The following is an 18,471-nucleotide window of genomic DNA, read 5'->3' as shown; positions in this document are numbered from 1 at the left end:
ATATGTGCATATTCTAAATTCTATTTCTTTGTGTTGAGTTCCCCTCATATAGCTACAGTAAATACACTTTCAAAGGTGATGACTGAAAACCATAAACCTCCTTAACACAATTGGAAAGCCTCCGAGCTGAATGTGTGGTGTGTCCACAGGCCCCAAATTACAGATGATTGACTGCTATCTGAAGAAGATCCAGTGTTTGAGAATCACTGGACCTGCAAAAAGAAAGGATCTCATCTCCATGACTCACAACTATTTGACATGTTAAGAGGTTAAAAAGAATGAATCCCATTGCTTTTTGTCTTGGACAGGCATTACGAGTTGCAAAGATGTCTCTCACTCATCGATGCGCTCGGTGCTCCGCTGCAATGCCTCGCTCTCGTACCACATGGTTCCTCTGCGTGGTGTTGGTATGTTGTGAAGGCTGGAGTCACATCTGCAGTCCACAGTCTTTTAGTCTGATAAATAAGACATAATTATATAAAAATGTCGCAGCTACAAACGAGGTTTTTCACAGAAGACAAAAGGTGAGGGGCTTTTTTCTCCCCAAAGCTAAACCAAGGGTGAAACATACGTGTTATGCTAGCTCCGATTGCTAACCAAAATGTGTTCTTTTTCTTGTTGAGTCTAGCATTCAGGCATATGATTCTAATACGTACAGATCCTGTTTGTTATAGTTAATTAGTCATAATAACGATTTTTCATATTCATTCATATTTTACAGATATGTCGTCGATGATGTACCCTTCTCCATACCAGCTGGATCTGAAATACAAGACCTCAGCAATGTCATCAACAAGTTACTGGAGGCAAAAAATGGTAGGCTCTATGCAGGATTGCACTTTTATGTATGTTAACATTACTTGTGCTGTCATGTGTGATTATATATATGTAGCATTTACTTGTGTTTACATACTATGGCAAGAAATGAATAATTATGAATTATAATGGTGAATAATGTCATCTGTTATACTTGTCACAGCATCTCACAAGAAGGTGGATTTCGACTTCTTGGTTAAGGGACTGTTTTTACGAACATCGCTGTCCACCCACATGGAAACGGAGGGGATATCTACAGTAAGGATTTACCCTGTCGTTGAACTATCTTAAGCATTAATGCAATGCAGCCTCAATGTACTTACATGTGTGCATCATACAGGAAGACGTGGTTGAGATCGAGTATGTGGAGAAAATCACAGCCCCTGAGCCGGAGGAGTGTATGATGCACGACGACTGGATCAGCTCCGTACAAGCCGATACAGAATGGTAACATTTGCAGCTATATGATGTGTGGGATTATGATCACACCTGCTCATAGTTACTGTAACCTATAATTTTCACAGGATTCTTACTGGGTCTTACGACAAGACGGCCAGAATCTGGTCTGTGGAGGGAAAAGCTGTGTTAACAGTAGCCGGGCATACAGATGTGGTCAAAGATGTAGCCTGGGTCAAAAGAGGTAAGGTTGACCGAACACTGTAAGAGTCATGGATTGTTATTCATCATATGTCTCAAATCACATTTTCTTTTGGTAGAAAATCTGACCTCTTTGCTCCTCACGGCCTCTTTGGACCACACTGTTATTCTGTGGGAGTGGAATTCTGAGAAGAACAAAGTCAAAGCCAGACACTGCTGTCGAGGGCACACAGGGAGCGTAGATACAGTTGCCACAGACCCCACCGGTACCAAGGTAGGGACAATTAACTATTTACTGTACATTTCTTATGTTCATCTAGCTTTCCATGTTGAAGCTGTTTTGCTTTTTCTATGCAGTTCTGCAGTGGTTCATGGGACAAAATGTTAAAGATCTGGTCAGCAGGTATAATAGATCTTCTAATTGACATAGGAAGGAAAGTCATTTATAAATTGTTAACACTTTTTCCCCCCTTACCTTTTAGTACCAACAGATGAGGCAGATGAGATTGAAGAACCAGCAGACAGACCGCGAAAGAAACAGAAGACCCAACAGCTGGGTTTGACTAGAGTAGGTTCTGAGGACCACTTGAAAAAAAACATATACATTAGTAATTGGCTTATATTCCTTTTTGAAATTCTCTAGACGCCCATCATGACGTTATCCGGACACAATGAAGCGGTGTCGTCTGCCCTGTGGATCGATAGCGATGAAGTTTGCACAGCATCCTGGGACCACACAATTCGCATTTGGGATGTTGAGTCGGGCATTATGAAGACGACGCTCGTAAATCAAACCACTGCCATTATTATTTTTAAATGATCAAATGCAGTTAGTAATTAAAATGTGTGTGTGTTTTTTTTCCAGACTGGTAGTAAAGTTTTTAACAGTATTTCATATTCACCTCTGTGTCGACGGTTGGCTTCAGGCAGCACTGACAGACACATAAGACTCTGGGACCCTCGAACTAAAGGTACTGGTTGATTTTCTTTATTTGTGTGAATGACGAGGATAAACACAAGCACCGCTCATATAAGATTTTTTTTTAGCTTCAGTGGTTGAGTGATCATCTTGTATCCAGAAGTTCGGTGGTTCTATCAAAGCTCAGACCGACACATACTTGTAGTTCAATTTTAAATATGGTGTGTGAATGAGTGATTGTTTCTAATCAAATTGTGATTAAGTCTAGTGTGTCTCAAGTATCGGCATGTTGCTTTTTAATCATCAGGAATACAGCAAAACCACTGGTAGTACTGGCTTTTATTATGGAGTAGTGTTCAGACTTGAAGAAATTAAACTAGAACTGTTTTGTTAAATGGTAGTGGATTGTTCTTGAGAGCATTCATTGTTGTTAGAGGCTGATGGCCAGACATGACAGTCAGAGGAAGGCCAGTGAAGTGATTATATGAATTTCGTAAGAGAAATGTGGTTGCAGCAGATAGATGGCAACTGATCGGCTGTAGTGAATCATCCCCCAAGTAAAAGAGTTGAAAGTAAAGCATGACCTGGAGCTCCAGAGTGGGCTAAACAATTTACTTCACTGCCCAGATTCCTCAGTGTTTTCCTTCCTTCCTTCCCCTGCAGACGGTGCCCTGGTGCTGCTCAACCTGACCTCCCACACGGGCTGGGTCACCGCTGTGAAATGGGCGCCCACAAACGAGCACCAGCTGGTCTCCGGTTCCCTTGACAACCTGGTCAAACTGTGGGACACTAGAAGGTATGTGGACAGTTCCATTAAAGAGACATTTATTTCCTCTGGGACCACCCCCGCCGACATTTGGAGTACACCGTCGCAGTTTCTTTTCTAAACCAGTAGCGTAGAAATTAACTCCTGTAATGAAGACAATTTTTCATGTGTTTCAATGTGTGTCTGTTGCAGTTGTAAAGCCCCTTTGTATGACCTGGCAGCCCACGAGGACAAAGTCTTCTGTGCTGACTGGACAGAGGGCGGGGTAAGAAAATCCAACAGGACCCAATCATATGAAGGTCAAAAACCATCGCTAATCAACAATATTGCCTCTTATTTCTGTTGCAGCTTATGTTGAGCGGAGGCGCGGATAACAAGTTGTACTCCTACAAATACTCTCCCTGTCAGACCGATGCAGGGGCGTAGAAGTGCGATGATTGCATCTAATCACATTATTCACCACCATGCATACTGTATGATATAATGTACCTATAGAGATTGTCCATGTTTTCTGTGACCCAGATAAAATAACATTAAATGTATTTCCAAAAGTACCGTTATACCCACATGAGTTTTTAATAAAAGAGAGTGAATTGGGGATATTTTGTGGAGTAATTAGAATGGAGCTTTTTGTTTTACTGTTATAATATATCTATTATACAACTTTAGGCATTTCTTTCTTACAGACATACTTCCTTGTGCTTTTAGTCTACAATACAAATCTGTCATCTCTTTGTTTTCATTTCAAACTGGTTTCAGCTCAGCAAAGGGGAAAGATGAGGTATCACTCTGCATATTCTTTACGTTATATTTATTTGGCACATCATATTATAGCAACAAACACCAAGCACTATCTCCAAACCGGTGTCACCGTGTGCTTTTAATAAGTAAAAAAACCCCACAGAGAAATATGAGACGATGTCAATAAAGATGGCGCTTCTGTTCCTAAAGACGATCTTCGTTCCGTGCGCACAACAGCGACCCCCCGCGGCCACGGCGCCACAGTTCTTTAGCATATCCTGTTTCTGTGACTCAGAAGATGATGGCTATCGGCAGAGGAGGCTAGCAGCATAGATGCTCTGACAGCTGGACACAATCTAACACAAGGTAAAGGGCACATCTCCCCGTCAAACGCGTATCTTTGTCAAAGATGTGGACTCGCTGAACTGACCTGTCGTTCACTTTAATGATGACGAGACTCGACGCTGGTGCGGTCACAGGAGAGACAGCTACGTGCTAAAACACTGCTAGCTTCTTGAATGCGTTTATAAGTCCCCGTTCCTTGCAATTTTCCTCATCTTTGCTCCATTTCAGTCAAGGAGTTTTATGAATCGCCACCCTGTACTTTTCGTATCTCTTTGCGTTTACGGATCCTGTTATTTCTTGTGTTTTTATTGAACACCTGCCCTGTTCCTGCTGACTCCCCAGGGCTGCCTCCTTTAAGCAGGTGTCTGACTCTTGCTCTCCCCGTATTAGATCAGCATTAGCCGCAAAGTGTTCTGTCCTGGCAAGTGGTGTCAAGCGCTTATAACTTGCTTATAACTAACCAGCTGCTGTGTAACTTTGGCCTCATGGGGAAAAAATCATGGTGAAAATAAAGCATTTCAATGTGTCTTATTGCACTATGCCTCACTCATACACACAGCTTTAAAGGCCCTATGGCTACCAGATCTTTTATTTATTACAAACAATAAAAGAGGAAATCACTAGACTCAAATGTTAGTTGTGCTTCAAACCCATTCATACATTTCCTAACATAGGTGGCTTCCCAATTCTTCACAGGGAAGACTTGATGGGCACTTTTCAGGGTCACTTTGACAGGAATGCTTGAAAACTAGCCTGCCAGTTCATGAAATTGATCCAAATGATTCACAATTAGATGCACAGTGTTTCCCCCGCTGAGAGTGTTTCTTTATTAGTTCTGACATGTACCTTCATCGATGTTTTGCAGAAAGATCTTCACATCCAATACAGACAATGGACGGGTATGTATGTTTATTTCTGACACAAATGACCTAAACCTAAATTGCAATCATTTTTTGCCATCCTCTTGTAACATGACCTCCGCAGGTTTGTCGGGGACTTGCTGGAGGACAGCTCTGTCATGGCTCGGATGCAAAAGAAATTTTGGAAAACAAAGCAAGTGCTTATTAAAGCTACTGGAAAGAAAGAGGATGAATATGTGGTGGCATCAGACGCCGACTTGGACGCCAAACTTGAGGTAAAAGCTCATCTGGGCAGGATGCATGTTTACTTTTTCACTAGTAGAAATCCTTTAATGAATAAGGACATGTGTATTATTGTTGTCTTTGGATCTTAGATGCAATACAGTACAATACTTCTGTAATTGGATGATTCTACAAAATTCAGGCTGAGTTAAGGTTAGGTTTGAAAATGTATTATAAAGTTACTTAATCAACATCAAGACAACAACAACAGAAATTAAAATAGCTTTCGGCGTCTGCCACATTATATGATCTATTAGTTCAGGAGGCACAGTGTGTCTTTGTTGATTTCGGGCAAACAAGAAAGGAGCCGTTTGGATTGGCTGGGACCTGGCATTTAGAAGTGACAGGACGTCTCCAGAGACTGGGAGGTGGTAGTATTTCACTGTAACTGTGAGTCCATTGTTGACATAGGAACAAGATTCCTCTGTCCCGGTGCTACTCTGCCTCATAGATTTGCCAGCACACCATAGGTTGGCTAGAAAAAGTGTTTAGCTATGATATTATATGCATCCAGTTTTACAAAAGCAGATAGGGCACATTTCCATAATTTTCATTTAGAGTTTGGGCACTAAGCGCTGATTAGATTTGCTTCTATTGCAGCGCCGCCTCGTTTTTTCTAATCTGATTGTGCTCAGTGTTATCACAGCCAGGCCTCGGAGCACGGCTTTTTATATTGGCTTTCTTGCTCAGTGACTTTTATATGTGCCTACGATGCCAATCATGCTAGCAGTAAACAATCGTGGCTAGGTTTGCACCCGCAGTTATAAAGGTGTCGTGTTCTCCTGTCCCGCTCCATTGATTTGGATGTTTACCACCACTGGCCGCCGTGTTTCTCGTGACATATTGCCGTGAGTCAGCGCCGGAGTGATGCAGATGAATTGGATGCAGCCGCGCGCCTCATTTAACCATATTAAAAGTCCGGTCTCGCCGTGACCCGGGCATTAGCGCAGATCCGTCAGAGCGGCCGTCGCCTCGCTCTGACAGGTGCTTCACTGTTGCTGCGGCGGACGTACCCGAGGCAGAAACTGTTTATTCTGCTGTTAATAAGTAACACGCTAAAGTTGCCACCACCCAAACTTTTAATATTCTAAAGACAACATGTGCCAGGGCGGTGAATATTCAAACCTCCTTCAGCCATACCAAAACTCCACAATGCAATACATGGTTGGTTTCCGACACACACAGCTTGTTTTATCTAAGCCAAAACATTCTTCATCATTTACTGCAGATTCATTACTGGGGAAATACATAGTTGCAATAAACTTCTTGATGTCTGCAGTTCTTCCGCTCTGTTCAGTCGACATGCACGGAGCTGCTGAAGGTAATCGAGAGGTACCAGCAGAGGATTACGAGTAAGTCACACTCTATGCCCTTCAGATATTCAAGCTGCTATTATTAATTGTGTGTTAATGTTTGTGTTATAGGATTATCGCAAGAGGAGAATGAGCTTGGGCTGTTTCTACATTTCCAGGGTGAACATGATAAAACAAAAGCTGGCAATATGATGAACGCCACTAGCAAAGCCTTGTGCACCTCCGCTAAACAAAGGTGACTACGTTGTAAAATAGTAAATCCTTATTTTCGTATTTTCGTTTGTATTAAGTCCCCTCTTTTTTAGGATGGCTCTGTGCGCACCGCTGCATCGTTTGCACCAGGAAGTGGAGACGTTTAGGAGGAGAGCCATTCAGGACAGTTTAATCACCGTCACTCGGATGGAGAAGGCGCGGACGGAGTACAGAGGAGCGCTGCTGTGGATGAAGGACGTCTCACAAGAGCTGGACCCGGACACTTACAAACAGATGGAGAAGTTTCGCAAAGTACGTAGAAATTATTTACATTTTGCATTGTTTTTTAGGATTAGTATAGAAATAAGTATCTGTGGCTGTTTTTTTGACCAGGTCCAGTCCCAGGTGAGAGGCACCAAAACCCAATTTGAAAAGCTGAAGAACGACGTCTGTCAGAAAGTGGACATGCTCGGAGCCAGCCGCTGCAACATGCTTTCTCACTCCCTTTGCACATATCAGGTCTTCCAGTCGTTCTCCTGTCATATAATGATAAAGTACAAGCAAGGAAAGGAGACTTACGTTGTGTTTTACCCCTCTGTGTCAGACTACCCTACTCCAGTTCTGGGAGAGGACCGCTCACGCCATGTCAAAGATCCAACAAGCCTTTCATGGACATGTAGCTTACCAGTTCACAACACTGAAGGTAGAATAATATGTGTTCTACGGGATTTTCAAATTAGGATATACTGGATGGATGCTAATATCTTGTACTTTTAGGACCTGAGAGACCCTCTAGACCAGTTAATGGATACCCCAGAGGACAAGAAAGAAGAGGCCCTACAGAGAAACACAGACAGGTAAAACTATAAGCATGTTCTGTAACTTCTCTGAACGCTCTCTGAAGTAATAGAGTGTGCTAAAAAAGCTTCATCCCGAGCAGCCTCTTCCCACTCTACTTTCATTACTTTTCCCCCTTCATCCTTCTGTTTCTCTGCTTGCATTTTTGCACACAATCACCTCAGCTATGTCCGCATCAAATATGAGGCCATAAGCATGCCCGTGTTCACCCACAAGTAAGTCATTGTAGCAGAGTAGGTTGTAGCTAGTCTTGCACACGAGCTACAAATGTAGGAATGCCGTTATGTATTTTTTACTTAAAGTATCCATAATCGCTTTTCTTCCGTCACAGCTTGGTGTCTTTGGATGACCTGAAGGCATCTGGAAGTCCCTCAGACACAGGTATGTACAATATAGTTCCCTTTACTTTGTGTTGTAGAGTAATTCCTGATACAAACTCTTAAAGGTCGTTCTCTTTTCAGACCGCACCCCCAGCATGGACGGACTCAGCCTGTTCAGCGACAGTGGTAAGCCAGTGTGACCGCCACAGCCCTGTCTTTGTAGGATTCTCATTTTGGTTGATCCGTGTTAGCTCCGGCGCCGCTCCATCCCGTCGCCCCTGCTCCGCCTCAACACACCGTTAGCGGCCCGTCGGCAAACCCAGGCGACGATGACCTTATGTTAATGGCCTGTGACGAAGCGCCGCCTCCTCCTCAGCCACTTGTAGACATCCCCGTGCTGCCCGCCCCCCAGCAGGGACTCCCACACCAGCTGTGGGGGTTTGAGGCGCTCCAGTCCAGCCAATCGCAACAGCCCGCCACCGGTAAACCAGGCTGGATCTGTGTGCTGCTTGTCTAACCCTCCTTTCGAGCACACTAACAACTAAAAAGTGGTCTTATCTTTTTTTTAACAAAGCTTCTATCTGAGCACCATTCACTTCTTTCGCTCACTGCTTTTGTATTGCGGTAAACGTCTACAACCTTCTTTCTCCCATGAGCTACTTAGGGGAAACAAAAAGGACAGAGAGCTGCTCATGTTCGTCCCAGAGAGTTGGTCGCTAAGATATTTCAACAAAGAAGGAAAATGAATTGAGTTTCTGCCTGCTTACTTTCTATATTTGGAAGTTTCACCAAGACCGTTCTCTAATTTGGCTCATGTACAAAAGACCTTTGTGAGGCTTCTGGGAAAGGGCTGGCTTTCAAGCTGCAGGTGGGAGACCCCTGCAATCAGGTGTCTGGCACAATGCGGTCTATTTCTGCTCTCGCTAATTGCACCGATTCCCTCTCACTCGATTTGGGTAATGGATTGTGCGTCACCTTCTCTGCTTGAATTATGAATGCCGTATCTGCTGTAGGCCTGGCACGAGATGACGAAGACGGGGACAAAGGCGACATGGCGTTCCTCAAAGACCTCCTCAGCCCTGGCCCTGGTTCTTCTGAAGAGTTCGCCAAAGAGTGGCAGGATGCGTTTGGTGTTTTTGAGAGCCCCAGCGCCCCCGCTTCTGAAACAGTGGCTTCAGGTGTTGTCAGTGGTGCCAGCGGTGCAGCCTCTGTAGCAGCAGCAGCAGCAGCAGGAGCAGGAGCACCCCGGCCTCCCTCCAATCCACCCAGCCCCACAGGCTTCCTGCCCTCACAGCTCCTCGACCACAGCCTCAGCTCCACAGGTCGGTTCGATGCCCTCTGCTGGTAGAATGTACTTACTGCTGCTTTCTAGTTCTCATGTTTGTTTGTTTTCTGTCAAAGGCTGGTCAACTCCTCCTATGTTCAAAGCTCCGCCAATGCAGCCGCCTTCTGGTCAATCTGCTCAATCTGCTCAGCCCACACAGAAAGCAGCCAAGACTGGTAACTAAATATAACAGAATTACACTTTTTAATCTTTTATCTCTGTAAAAACTGAAAATCTATTTGCAGGTGGCCCAGGAGCATCCAAAGACATGTCCGCTTGGTTCAACTTGTTTGCGGACTTGGACCCTCTCTCCAACCCAGACGCCATTGGCCGTTCTGCAGACGAGCTGCTCAATGCCTAAATTAAAACATCCCTCTTTCTTCTTTTTTTTGTTTTTGCAAATGACTGTTAATTCTGCACCCAGCTACTAAGTCATACGCACACAGGGTTGTGCAGAGCTAGTGTTTTTTTTGGAGAGTGCCGTGTGCGTGTTTGGGGATTTTACTCCTGTTCGCGTTGTCGAGGCGTGTCGTTTTGCTATGTACACAGTTATTTTTCAAAGGGAAGGTATTATATGTCCCTAATATTATGAAGTAAGATTTACATATTGTATATATGTACTAAGTTGTATTTGCCTAAGCTGCTGCGACAACTCTAAATAATGTGATGTCCTACTGAGCCCATCCACAGTCTATTCTCATCTCATTCATGGGGAGCTCATCATTTTAGCTTCCGCGGCTAGTACCTTTGTTAGCTATAAATAGAGCACACCTACTGTCCCGTCCCATCTGTTTTTTTTATATCATGAGGAATTAACTGCTAAGTAGGACGCCGATCTTTGGTCAAGCTCTGCAAAACACTATTTAAATATAAGTATTTATTTCCCTTTTTGCAAGATGTTGTTTTATTTTCAATTCATCCACATGAAATTGAAACATATTACTCTCAAACCTGTGGCGGAAATTGAATGAAAATCTCATATGTGCACAGTATAAGATTTGAGCGAAAGGAGGGGGGTCAGTGTCCTTGAAGGGGCATTCATTATCTCTCAGCTGTGATGTGTCACTTTGTGGGAAAAGGAACAGGTTATTTCTGAAGACACTACTGCAATGACATTTGTGAATGTTACACACCTTTTCACAGTTGTTGTTTTGTATATCAAATATGCATATTGACTTCTCTAAATGTCAAAACATTTACATGCATTTTGTTTTGGGGTTTTGGAGAGGGAAACGGTTGGGGTAAAGGGAAATATCACGCTTTAACTGTTGTGCATTGCTTTATATTGTTCAGTCACTTTTGATTTAGACACTGACAAGAATGTATGTAGGAACCGGAAATGTATGACGGCCCATAACTTGATAACTATGCCTGAGTTTAAATGTAATTAGCCACTTGTTGGGCCTTAACATGATTAGTTATCAGGTCATTATGATGTTGATGTAACTGTTTCTTGGCGTACTACAGGAGGGGGTGCTATATTGTACATTAATATAGTTTTACTGCTAAGTCCCATGATGGGTTGTAGCTGTGGTGCTCCCCAAACACTTGTACTATCTGTCCTGGGCACCAAAATTGCCCCGACAGCAACTATATAGAAATGATGACATTATCGGCCATCAACACATTGACGGTTCCTGCTGTGTACAAAATGAATCAGACGCTTTATTTAATTCAACTATGCCTTTTTATTTCATTTAAGGGATTAGACATGAAATCTTGGCAGTTCTGTTTCCAATAAACTGGACAAGCAAACAACTGTTACGTGTTAGGAGCCTCATTCCAAAATCATCCAAAATACTGCAAATTTACAAAATCAGTAGTTTTTCCATGATTGTTTTTCAGCCAGTGGACCTCGTAAAAGGACAAAGGAAACAAACAAACAAAAATGCTTGTTGAAACTGAAGACATCCACAAATCTCTCCACTTCTCTGCTACGATTTGAAACTTCCACTTGGTCGGCTACAGAGAAAGCAGCTGCAGGTTTTTTTGTTTTTTGTTTGGAGAATAGTGTTAGAAGTGTGTTAGTAACCTACCACTACGACCTGAGATGGACAATGTCATCTGGATTAGTCTTTAAAACTCTTCCCCCAGTTACGCTCCTCCGGCCTCATAAATAAATACGATATTATTCTTCATTATAAACACATGTAAGGTATTTCACAGTACTCAGCGGAGGAGGGTATATAGTACAATTGTTGACTCATTCCGTTTTACATATCTACGGCAGCCAGTAATACAAACACAGTGTGCCTCCATATTTACAATCCCAGGGGCTTTTCCCAACCCACCTCAGCAGGCGCGGTCCAGGAGCAACGGCATATACAAGAGGGCGGGGCGGAGCGTGAGGAGGTCATCACCCAATCACAATGAGGTCATAAACTCAAGTTACTTTGATCTGGAATACTGCCATTTTACATGACTTTATTTAGAAATGTATTTTTCTCTTCATAATTTCATAAACTTAAGAGTGACATTGTCTATATTCTTATATAGGAAGTTTTAGTTTTGCATTTTTTACATTAGATTGTGTCTGTGTCGTACCCCTTAGATCTCTAGTTGCTAATGTTGCAATCCAGGATCATACAATATCTTCTTCAGGGGGTACTTTACTTAATTAGAGACTCTATCTATAGAATGCATTTAAGTTATGGGCTTCTCTGGCAGGAGGTTTTACACCAGGCTTAGACAGTTTAAGTTAAAGCCAAACCGCGCAACATTTCACCAAAAGAAATCAAATAGAATACAAGCTTTTCTTTTAATGCAGATATCATGATCGGTGAAAAACGCCTAAGAAGAAGAAGACCAAACAAACTTTGCTGTGAGTGGCCACCTCTCCTCAGACCTCACTTGGAGCGGGATGTCTCCTGCTCTTCTCCATAAAGGCACCCTAAAATGAGATCTGAAGAGGTTATCCTTTGCACAGGATAATCCAAAATGTTACGCAGTGTGCCTTTAAAGCTGTACTAAGTAACTTGTTTACTTTAATAAATCCTTTCCATAGTCCCTCTGGGGGTAATACAAGTGTTATTGGGATGATTGGGGGGTCTTTTATCTCCCCCTGGTGTCTCTGGCCAGAAAACCACAATTGCAGCTTTCCTGCACCGGGTTGGAGTCACAGGCTAACGGGCAAGGCTAACTGCGAGCTAGCGCCACTTAAACAGTATCTACAGCCAAGTTTGAGTGAAAAAAAATGATCTCCATTGTGTAAGTGGATGTATAATATCCATCTCTCCCTTTATCTTTTCTGTCAGTGTAGTATTTACTCTCACGGACAATTAATGAGTTAAAAATCGCAACATGGGGGGCTCTAGGGGCATGGGTTACATAGTACTGCTTTAAGTCTAGGCCTGGTGGTACTTGGAAGGTCAATTATTCTATGAGGTGGTACTTTGTGTGGTAGCTACTGATATTTGTAAACATTTATTCAATAGTGTCATTTTCAGAAATATACTTCCACTTAACTCCATTTAAGATCAGTGCTCTGACTAAAACGCTATTAGATAAAACACTGCATGTGCTTTTAAAACACAGCTGATTCTCTGGACAAAACATTGCAATATAGCTATTAGTGGCTAATCCCACTTTTTGAGAGATTCCCATTTGGTCGACCTCTCCATACTCACGTCCCGGCGAGCCATAGGGAGGCAGGTTTTTCCAAGCATTATCATTCTACGACAACAACAAGCTGAGCAACACATTAGGAACAAGAGCATTTAAGCTGCGAAGGGAAAGCAATAAAAAGAGCGAAAGATGGAAAGAGGAAAAGAGAAGTGGGGGCAGTGACAGAAAGGGACTTAAGGTGTTGTAGCGGAGGGGCTGAGCAGACACAGGTTGAACAAGCTGCACTTATCTTAGCCCTGGCCTGTTCCCCATAATAGATACGCAGTAGTGAGAGGGGAGGGGGCGCTTCACTGCTACCAGCGTGAGAAAAGGCAACGATTGTCCACTTCACAATCCGAGACTGCGAGCGGTTTGTAAAGTATAAAACAAGTTTGGATTTGGTTCACAGATGCTCTAACGGGTTGTTTAACAGTATCATTTCAGCGCATCCCCTCGAGTCTGCGTATCTACGGCCGACAGAGCGCTGGGATCAAGGTAGAGAAGCGATCCCAGCGCTTTGTTTAGGGAAACGGATCGGTCCAAAGTGTCAGGCACATTTTAACATCTCCTTTTGTGACCCTTCAAGTTTTGCTACGAAAATACATTTGGCAGCACCAAAATTCACCTCCATCGTCAATTGTTTGGTCGCCAAAGGAAACCGGCTGTGTGTGTTTTTTTTTTTCTTAATGGAAGGCATATTTCATTACAAGAGAAATAACTACAGATAGAAAAAGAGACATGTCCGTGAAAAGGCGCTATGGTATAATACAACAAACTAAAAGTCAGTCCTCCCCCCCTTTTCTCCTAAGAAACAGGAACATAACCAGCACTAAAGGTCAAAGAAAGCGATGAAAGGTGAACTGCAAACGGTCGGCCGCGCAGGAGCGGGCTTCTGAGGAGAGGCAGTGGGAAGCGCTTCAACAAGAGAAGGACATCAGAGAGAGCTGAGCTGGCATGCTGCTGCTGAAGGCATTGTTTTGGAGCAGAGGGGTTTTGTCAAACGTTTGAAAAAAAAAAAAGAAGATCTCAGAAGCTTTCGGGCTCCTCCAGCAGACAGGGCTGAGTGGACAGAGGCACCAGGGACGGGGACAGACTGCGCAGGCCCACCCCGGGACGAAAGCTCAGCTCGGGGGCGGGCAGTAAGGGCTTCAGGATGCTGACCAGGCAGAAGGCAGAGCCGCTGTTGGGGATGAAGTTCACCTTGTTCCGGTCGGGACACAGGAAGGGTGGGATCTCCTGCAGGGGCTTGGGTCTGGAGGCACGAAGACAAAACATGATCAGAGCTGTTTACATTATCCGTGATAGAGAATGACACTGGTTTACTTACATGTTCTCCTCACAGGCTTTGACCTTCTCACAGCCCTCTGGAGGTTCTCTCTTGAAGGTGTAGCTGTTGTTGGGCCGAGGCGACGCGGCGTATTTGGGAAGAGGGGAGCAAGGGCCAAGCTCTGAAAGACGAGGTTCCAAAAGAAGAACGTTAGCAACACATGGGATTTAACCTTATAGTCACCTTACCTGACATTTACTTTTATATATATATAGTTTTGGGGTTTGGAATCGGACAGGCGCGTGTGCTGTACCTTTGTCCTCGTACGGGCTGCCTCCGCTCGTGTCGTTGAGAACAGTGAGGTAGGAGGGAGAAATGGAGTCCGGGCGGCTGCTGCAGTTGCTGTGGTTCCCGCTCAGGCCGCCTCCCGAAGGAGTCTGAGTGTCGATGCTCCGCGTGCTGCTGCTGCGCTGGGGGGCCACGGGAGGGGGAGCGCGGTGCCCATCTGGAACGTCCTGAGGCTGGGGTCATAAAAAAAACACGGTGACTCTGATAATCTCTTCACTGAGCGATCCGTGAAGATGGAAATTGATCAAACTCACAACAATGACCTCCTCCTTCTCAGGGGTGTCCCGGATGATGATGCGCTCGATCTCCTGGTTGAGCCCCTCCACGCTGTTGCGGAAACGCGGTGCTGAGGACTTGGCGATGGGGATGGGTATCAGGATGGTTTTGGGCATAGGTGACTGCAAAATAATGACACACAGTATGCAACAAGTTTAATTATCATTTTATACATTATAGATTGTTATATAGATTTGCTTGTTTCAAAGGTTTTCAAAATAATCAACTCTCTGCCTCTGTTACAAGTAAAATAAAAAATACATGGACTTGATTAAAAGTACAGCACAATCTGCAGCCCTTTTTGTATAACAGGGCTGAATGGTTAGGCCAGTGGTACTGTATTTCCCTTTGTGTCACGGCTGAGAAAAGCAGGACAGCTGCTCCAGCAGATGCCACGGGAGCAGGTGTCAGGGGACCCGACTCTTGCTCTGTAGTGAACACAGTACGGTCTAAAGCCATCTGAAGCCTTATAATTACCGAGAGACAAGCCCGTGACAGCTTCAAACAGCGACAGAAGGAAAGTGGAGCACCCTCAGTATTCCTAGAGCTAACCTACTTCAGTCTGAAAGTAAAAGTACAAGAGCCTCACCTGCGATTGGATGATAGTGTGGCTGCCATTGAAAGGGGACTTTCGCTCTTTATCTCTCCGATGGCGGCTGCTGCGTTTGCTGCGCTGGAGCTGCTGACGCAACTTAGCAATCTGAAAGACAGGACCAAAACGTCACATCCACTGTGGATCAATGAAGACAGGTGAGAGACAGGAGTGAGACAGGAGAGACACAGGGGAGAGACAGCAGAGAGAGAGCACACTGACCTCCTTGAGCTGGTCGGTGCTCCCACAGGAGGCCGAGCGTTTGTGAGAGCCCCTCCTCCTCTCATCTGCCCAGGCCCTGGGGGTCTGCAGCACAAAGACGCACACACATCAGATATGTACAGTAAATCAATAAATTAATACATAATAACAACACATGACCAATGTATTTCAAATCCTAGTATACCATTGTGCCGAAATGTCCAAATAAATACTAATAAATAAATACATGACATTTGTTAAAAGTAGCTTGTTTTGTGGGTGACTGCTGTAGCACTGATGAGGCAGCAGGAGCATCAGAACATGACTCCTCACCTACACTGACTGATGCAACTGTCTGAAACTGCTCCTGACCTCTTTGCATTAATCACTATTTTATACCTCACACCCTAAACAAGCACTGGATTGGCAAACAAAACATTTCGATCACAAACTTGGGCTTAACAAGTACTAAGACTGACCTGCGTGGCTTTGTCCCGCATGTAGGGAACGTGCTGATGCTGGCTGTCGTCCTGAGGCCAGGGACCGGTCAGGTGAGCGCCAGCGGTCGCGCCCTGTGTGGGCCACAGCTGGACGCGATGGCAAGAGACCAACAGGAGAATGGGGAGGCAGGAGGAGGGGCAGGGCTGCGAGGAATCCACGGTGCGAGGCAGCAGACCAGACTGCAGGAGCTGTGTGCACTAAGGCCACTGATATCCACTGAGAAGAACAGGAAGAGGATGTAAACAACAACATGTCAACAAATCAGCCGGGCCCACAGCTGGTGCAGGGATTAGCCCCGTGCTGTCTGTCTAGGTTTGGGAGCACTTCCAGATTGATCCTAATCTGCGCTGTCCTGCTCAGAGCGGACATGGCCCCCTCTCTAAGGCTCTATGGGCCATGCCTGGGTAATAGAATAAAGAGCTTAGACAGGACCAGTGTGGGGGCACTGCGGGCATGTGCCCGCTGCCCGACTGACCCTGATTCTAAGCACTAAGTGAATGCATGTTTAACCAGCGCTGTGCGTCTCACTGCATCAGCACATTTCCTCCAATGTTTATTTCATGAGATCGGAGCCGTAAGTGCATGAATGAGGAGCATGGGGAAGGTGCCCTAGAAACACAGCTGTTGATACAACTATGAATGTTGTATGAAAGAAATGAATGTCAATAGAGTTTTTGGATTGTTTGTTTGTTTGTTTTACAAAACTGCAATTGCTGACCCAATGTTTTGCATCCTTGTTTTATTAATGCACAGAATAATATTCTTTTAAAGTAACAATCTTTCCCCTCCCAAACAACACCTGATGTGTCTGGGATGGAGGATTCTCCACAAATGACTAATGGACTTGAGCAATCTTAATTAGGCTGCATGAATTATCCTTGTCCTGACAACAGCCAAACAGACACAAACACAGGACTGTGCAGGGACTCGTCTCACAGACCCACAGGCTAAAATTGGCATGGGGGCTTGACCACATCACTGTTGCTAGGGAACGGCCCGACTGACAGATCTCCATTAACACAGCGGTAGCATTTGTATAGAAGCATGAGGAAGTGAGTAGCCTGGTGGTGGTGCACTGTCTTATTTATTTTGATTTATTTCATCCCGAGCTGTACAACCAGCAGTAGGTTTGGGAGTCAGTCAGCAGCCCATGAGCTCATAAAAACACTGTACACCAGGTAGCTATTGGAATGCAATGTACAAATATAATTTTAGGCAATATGATGATCTCATATGGACAGGTGATTGGCTAGCTTTGAAATCTAGTGCCATAATAAATATATATATAATTAAATCCTATATTTTTATGTTTTTTATCTTATTACAGAACATGATTATATAGGTTCCTGAAGAAATAGCCCTATAAATTACATACAGTGCACTACAATATCAACAAATATGATGATCTGAAATGCCTTAGTAACACATCTCCACACGTACAGCTGCACTGGGCTATAAAACGATGGCCACATGTGTGTTTACTAGAGAGAAAAACAAAATATTATTCTATTTTATCACTGATCTCAACGAACTGCAGGCCTGGTCAAACACAGGCAATTTGCATTTTCATAACAAAGAGAGAAACGTTTGTCCAGACAGAGCATTTCACATGCAAATGATGGAGACATTGATTTATGGAAAACACGCTTACCTACAGAGACGCACGGCGGGCGCAGAGCGATCAGCGGGGCATAAAGCTTGTTTTGGATGAGGGTTAAAAAAAAAATATACAAGCAAATGCAAGCTACAGGTGAGATAGATCTCTTTAAAATAAATAAGAAGGCATAAATAAGTGTCGGTACAGTAGGTGTCGAAATGGGCGTATCTGTGTTGCAGCCAGTCTCCTCCTCGCTGTCGTGGATGGATGTTTTTCTCTCCCGGCTGATGCGGCACGACGGCGGAAAAAAAAGCTATTAAACGCGTCCAGGTCCAGGCGGGAGGCGTAGAAAAAGAACGGAAATGCAACATATACTTGTGCGTTTGCGTTTGCGGCGAGGGGAAAGACGAGAAAAGAGACGAGACAGACAGAAAATAGAGGAGATAGGCAGCAGAGGGCGGAGATGATGCTGGTTAGCCTTGTGGTTGACGCGACAGAGAGGACCACGGTCAAGCGGCGCGGCGGTGCGGCGCGCGCGGCGGAAGTGAGCGGCAAAATAAGAGAGCGCAACGTTGTGACGGTTGATGAATGAGGAAACACGGGGCAAATGAATAGATACAAAAAAAGAAAAGGCAATTTAAAGCCACTTTTGATTACAGTGCCTGTTTACAAGAGAGTGGGCGCAAATGACTGTCAAATAATGTCAACCTCATGAGCATTATCTGTGTCGGTTAAAATACAGGCTCGTTGGAT

The 18,471-nt window shown here is 44.3% G+C and overlaps 3 protein-coding genes across 4 annotated transcripts; 2 read left to right on the top strand and 1 right to left on the bottom strand.

The window, feature by feature from the left end:
• The first annotated feature begins 365 nt into the window (after window positions 1–365).
• wdr12 (WD repeat domain 12) lies at window positions 366–3,699 on the top strand. Its single transcript, XM_079581915.1, has 13 exons — window positions 366–524; window positions 722–816; window positions 980–1,074; window positions 1,157–1,263; window positions 1,341–1,456; window positions 1,533–1,687; window positions 1,771–1,816; window positions 1,896–1,981; window positions 2,057–2,197; window positions 2,279–2,384; window positions 2,996–3,128; window positions 3,291–3,363; window positions 3,447–3,699. Exons 1-13 carry the CDS (start codon window positions 484–486, stop codon window positions 3,522–3,524), a joined length of 1,272 nt encoding a protein of 423 aa, XP_079438041.1. The 5' UTR covers window positions 366–483; the 3' UTR covers window positions 3,525–3,699.
• A 389-nt stretch (window positions 3,700–4,088) lies between these two features.
• On the top strand, window positions 4,089–10,801 carry ical1 (islet cell autoantigen 1-like). 2 transcript variants are annotated; one of them, XM_079581424.1, is made up of 15 exons: window positions 4,089–4,205; window positions 5,050–5,083; window positions 5,169–5,319; window positions 6,606–6,678; window positions 6,751–6,874; window positions 6,945–7,143; window positions 7,225–7,350; window positions 7,436–7,534; window positions 7,609–7,688; window positions 8,021–8,070; window positions 8,151–8,195; window positions 8,261–8,491; window positions 9,023–9,331; window positions 9,411–9,509; window positions 9,579–10,801. In XM_079581424.1, exons 2-15 carry the CDS (start codon window positions 5,076–5,078, stop codon window positions 9,692–9,694), a joined length of 1,710 nt encoding a protein of 569 aa, XP_079437550.1. In that variant the 5' UTR covers window positions 4,089–4,205; window positions 5,050–5,075; the 3' UTR covers window positions 9,695–10,801. The 2 variants fall into 2 exon arrangements, with proteins under 2 accessions (XP_079437550.1, XP_079437551.1); XM_079581425.1 differs by lacking the exon at window positions 8,261–8,491.
• A 1,843-nt stretch (window positions 10,802–12,644) lies between these two features.
• On the bottom strand, window positions 12,645–18,221 carry fam117ba (family with sequence similarity 117 member Ba). Its single transcript, XM_079582101.1, has 8 exons — window positions 17,773–18,221; window positions 16,100–16,337; window positions 15,642–15,725; window positions 15,417–15,527; window positions 14,806–14,949; window positions 14,517–14,724; window positions 14,264–14,384; window positions 12,645–14,188 (listed from the first exon to the last, which is right to left on the bottom strand). Exons 2-8 carry the CDS (start codon window positions 16,118–16,120, stop codon window positions 13,963–13,965), a joined length of 915 nt encoding a protein of 304 aa, XP_079438227.1. The 5' UTR covers window positions 16,121–16,337; window positions 17,773–18,221; the 3' UTR covers window positions 12,645–13,962.
• Between the last annotated feature and the right edge of the window lie 250 nt (window positions 18,222–18,471).

This window comes from Gobius niger (genome assembly GCF_951799975.1).
Source record: "Gobius niger genome assembly, chromosome: 23".
Lineage (NCBI taxonomy): Eukaryota > Metazoa > Chordata > Actinopteri > Gobiiformes > Gobiidae > Gobius > Gobius niger.
The sequence above is the reverse complement of the archived record's forward strand: the minus strand, read 5'-3'. Positions and strand labels throughout refer to the sequence as shown.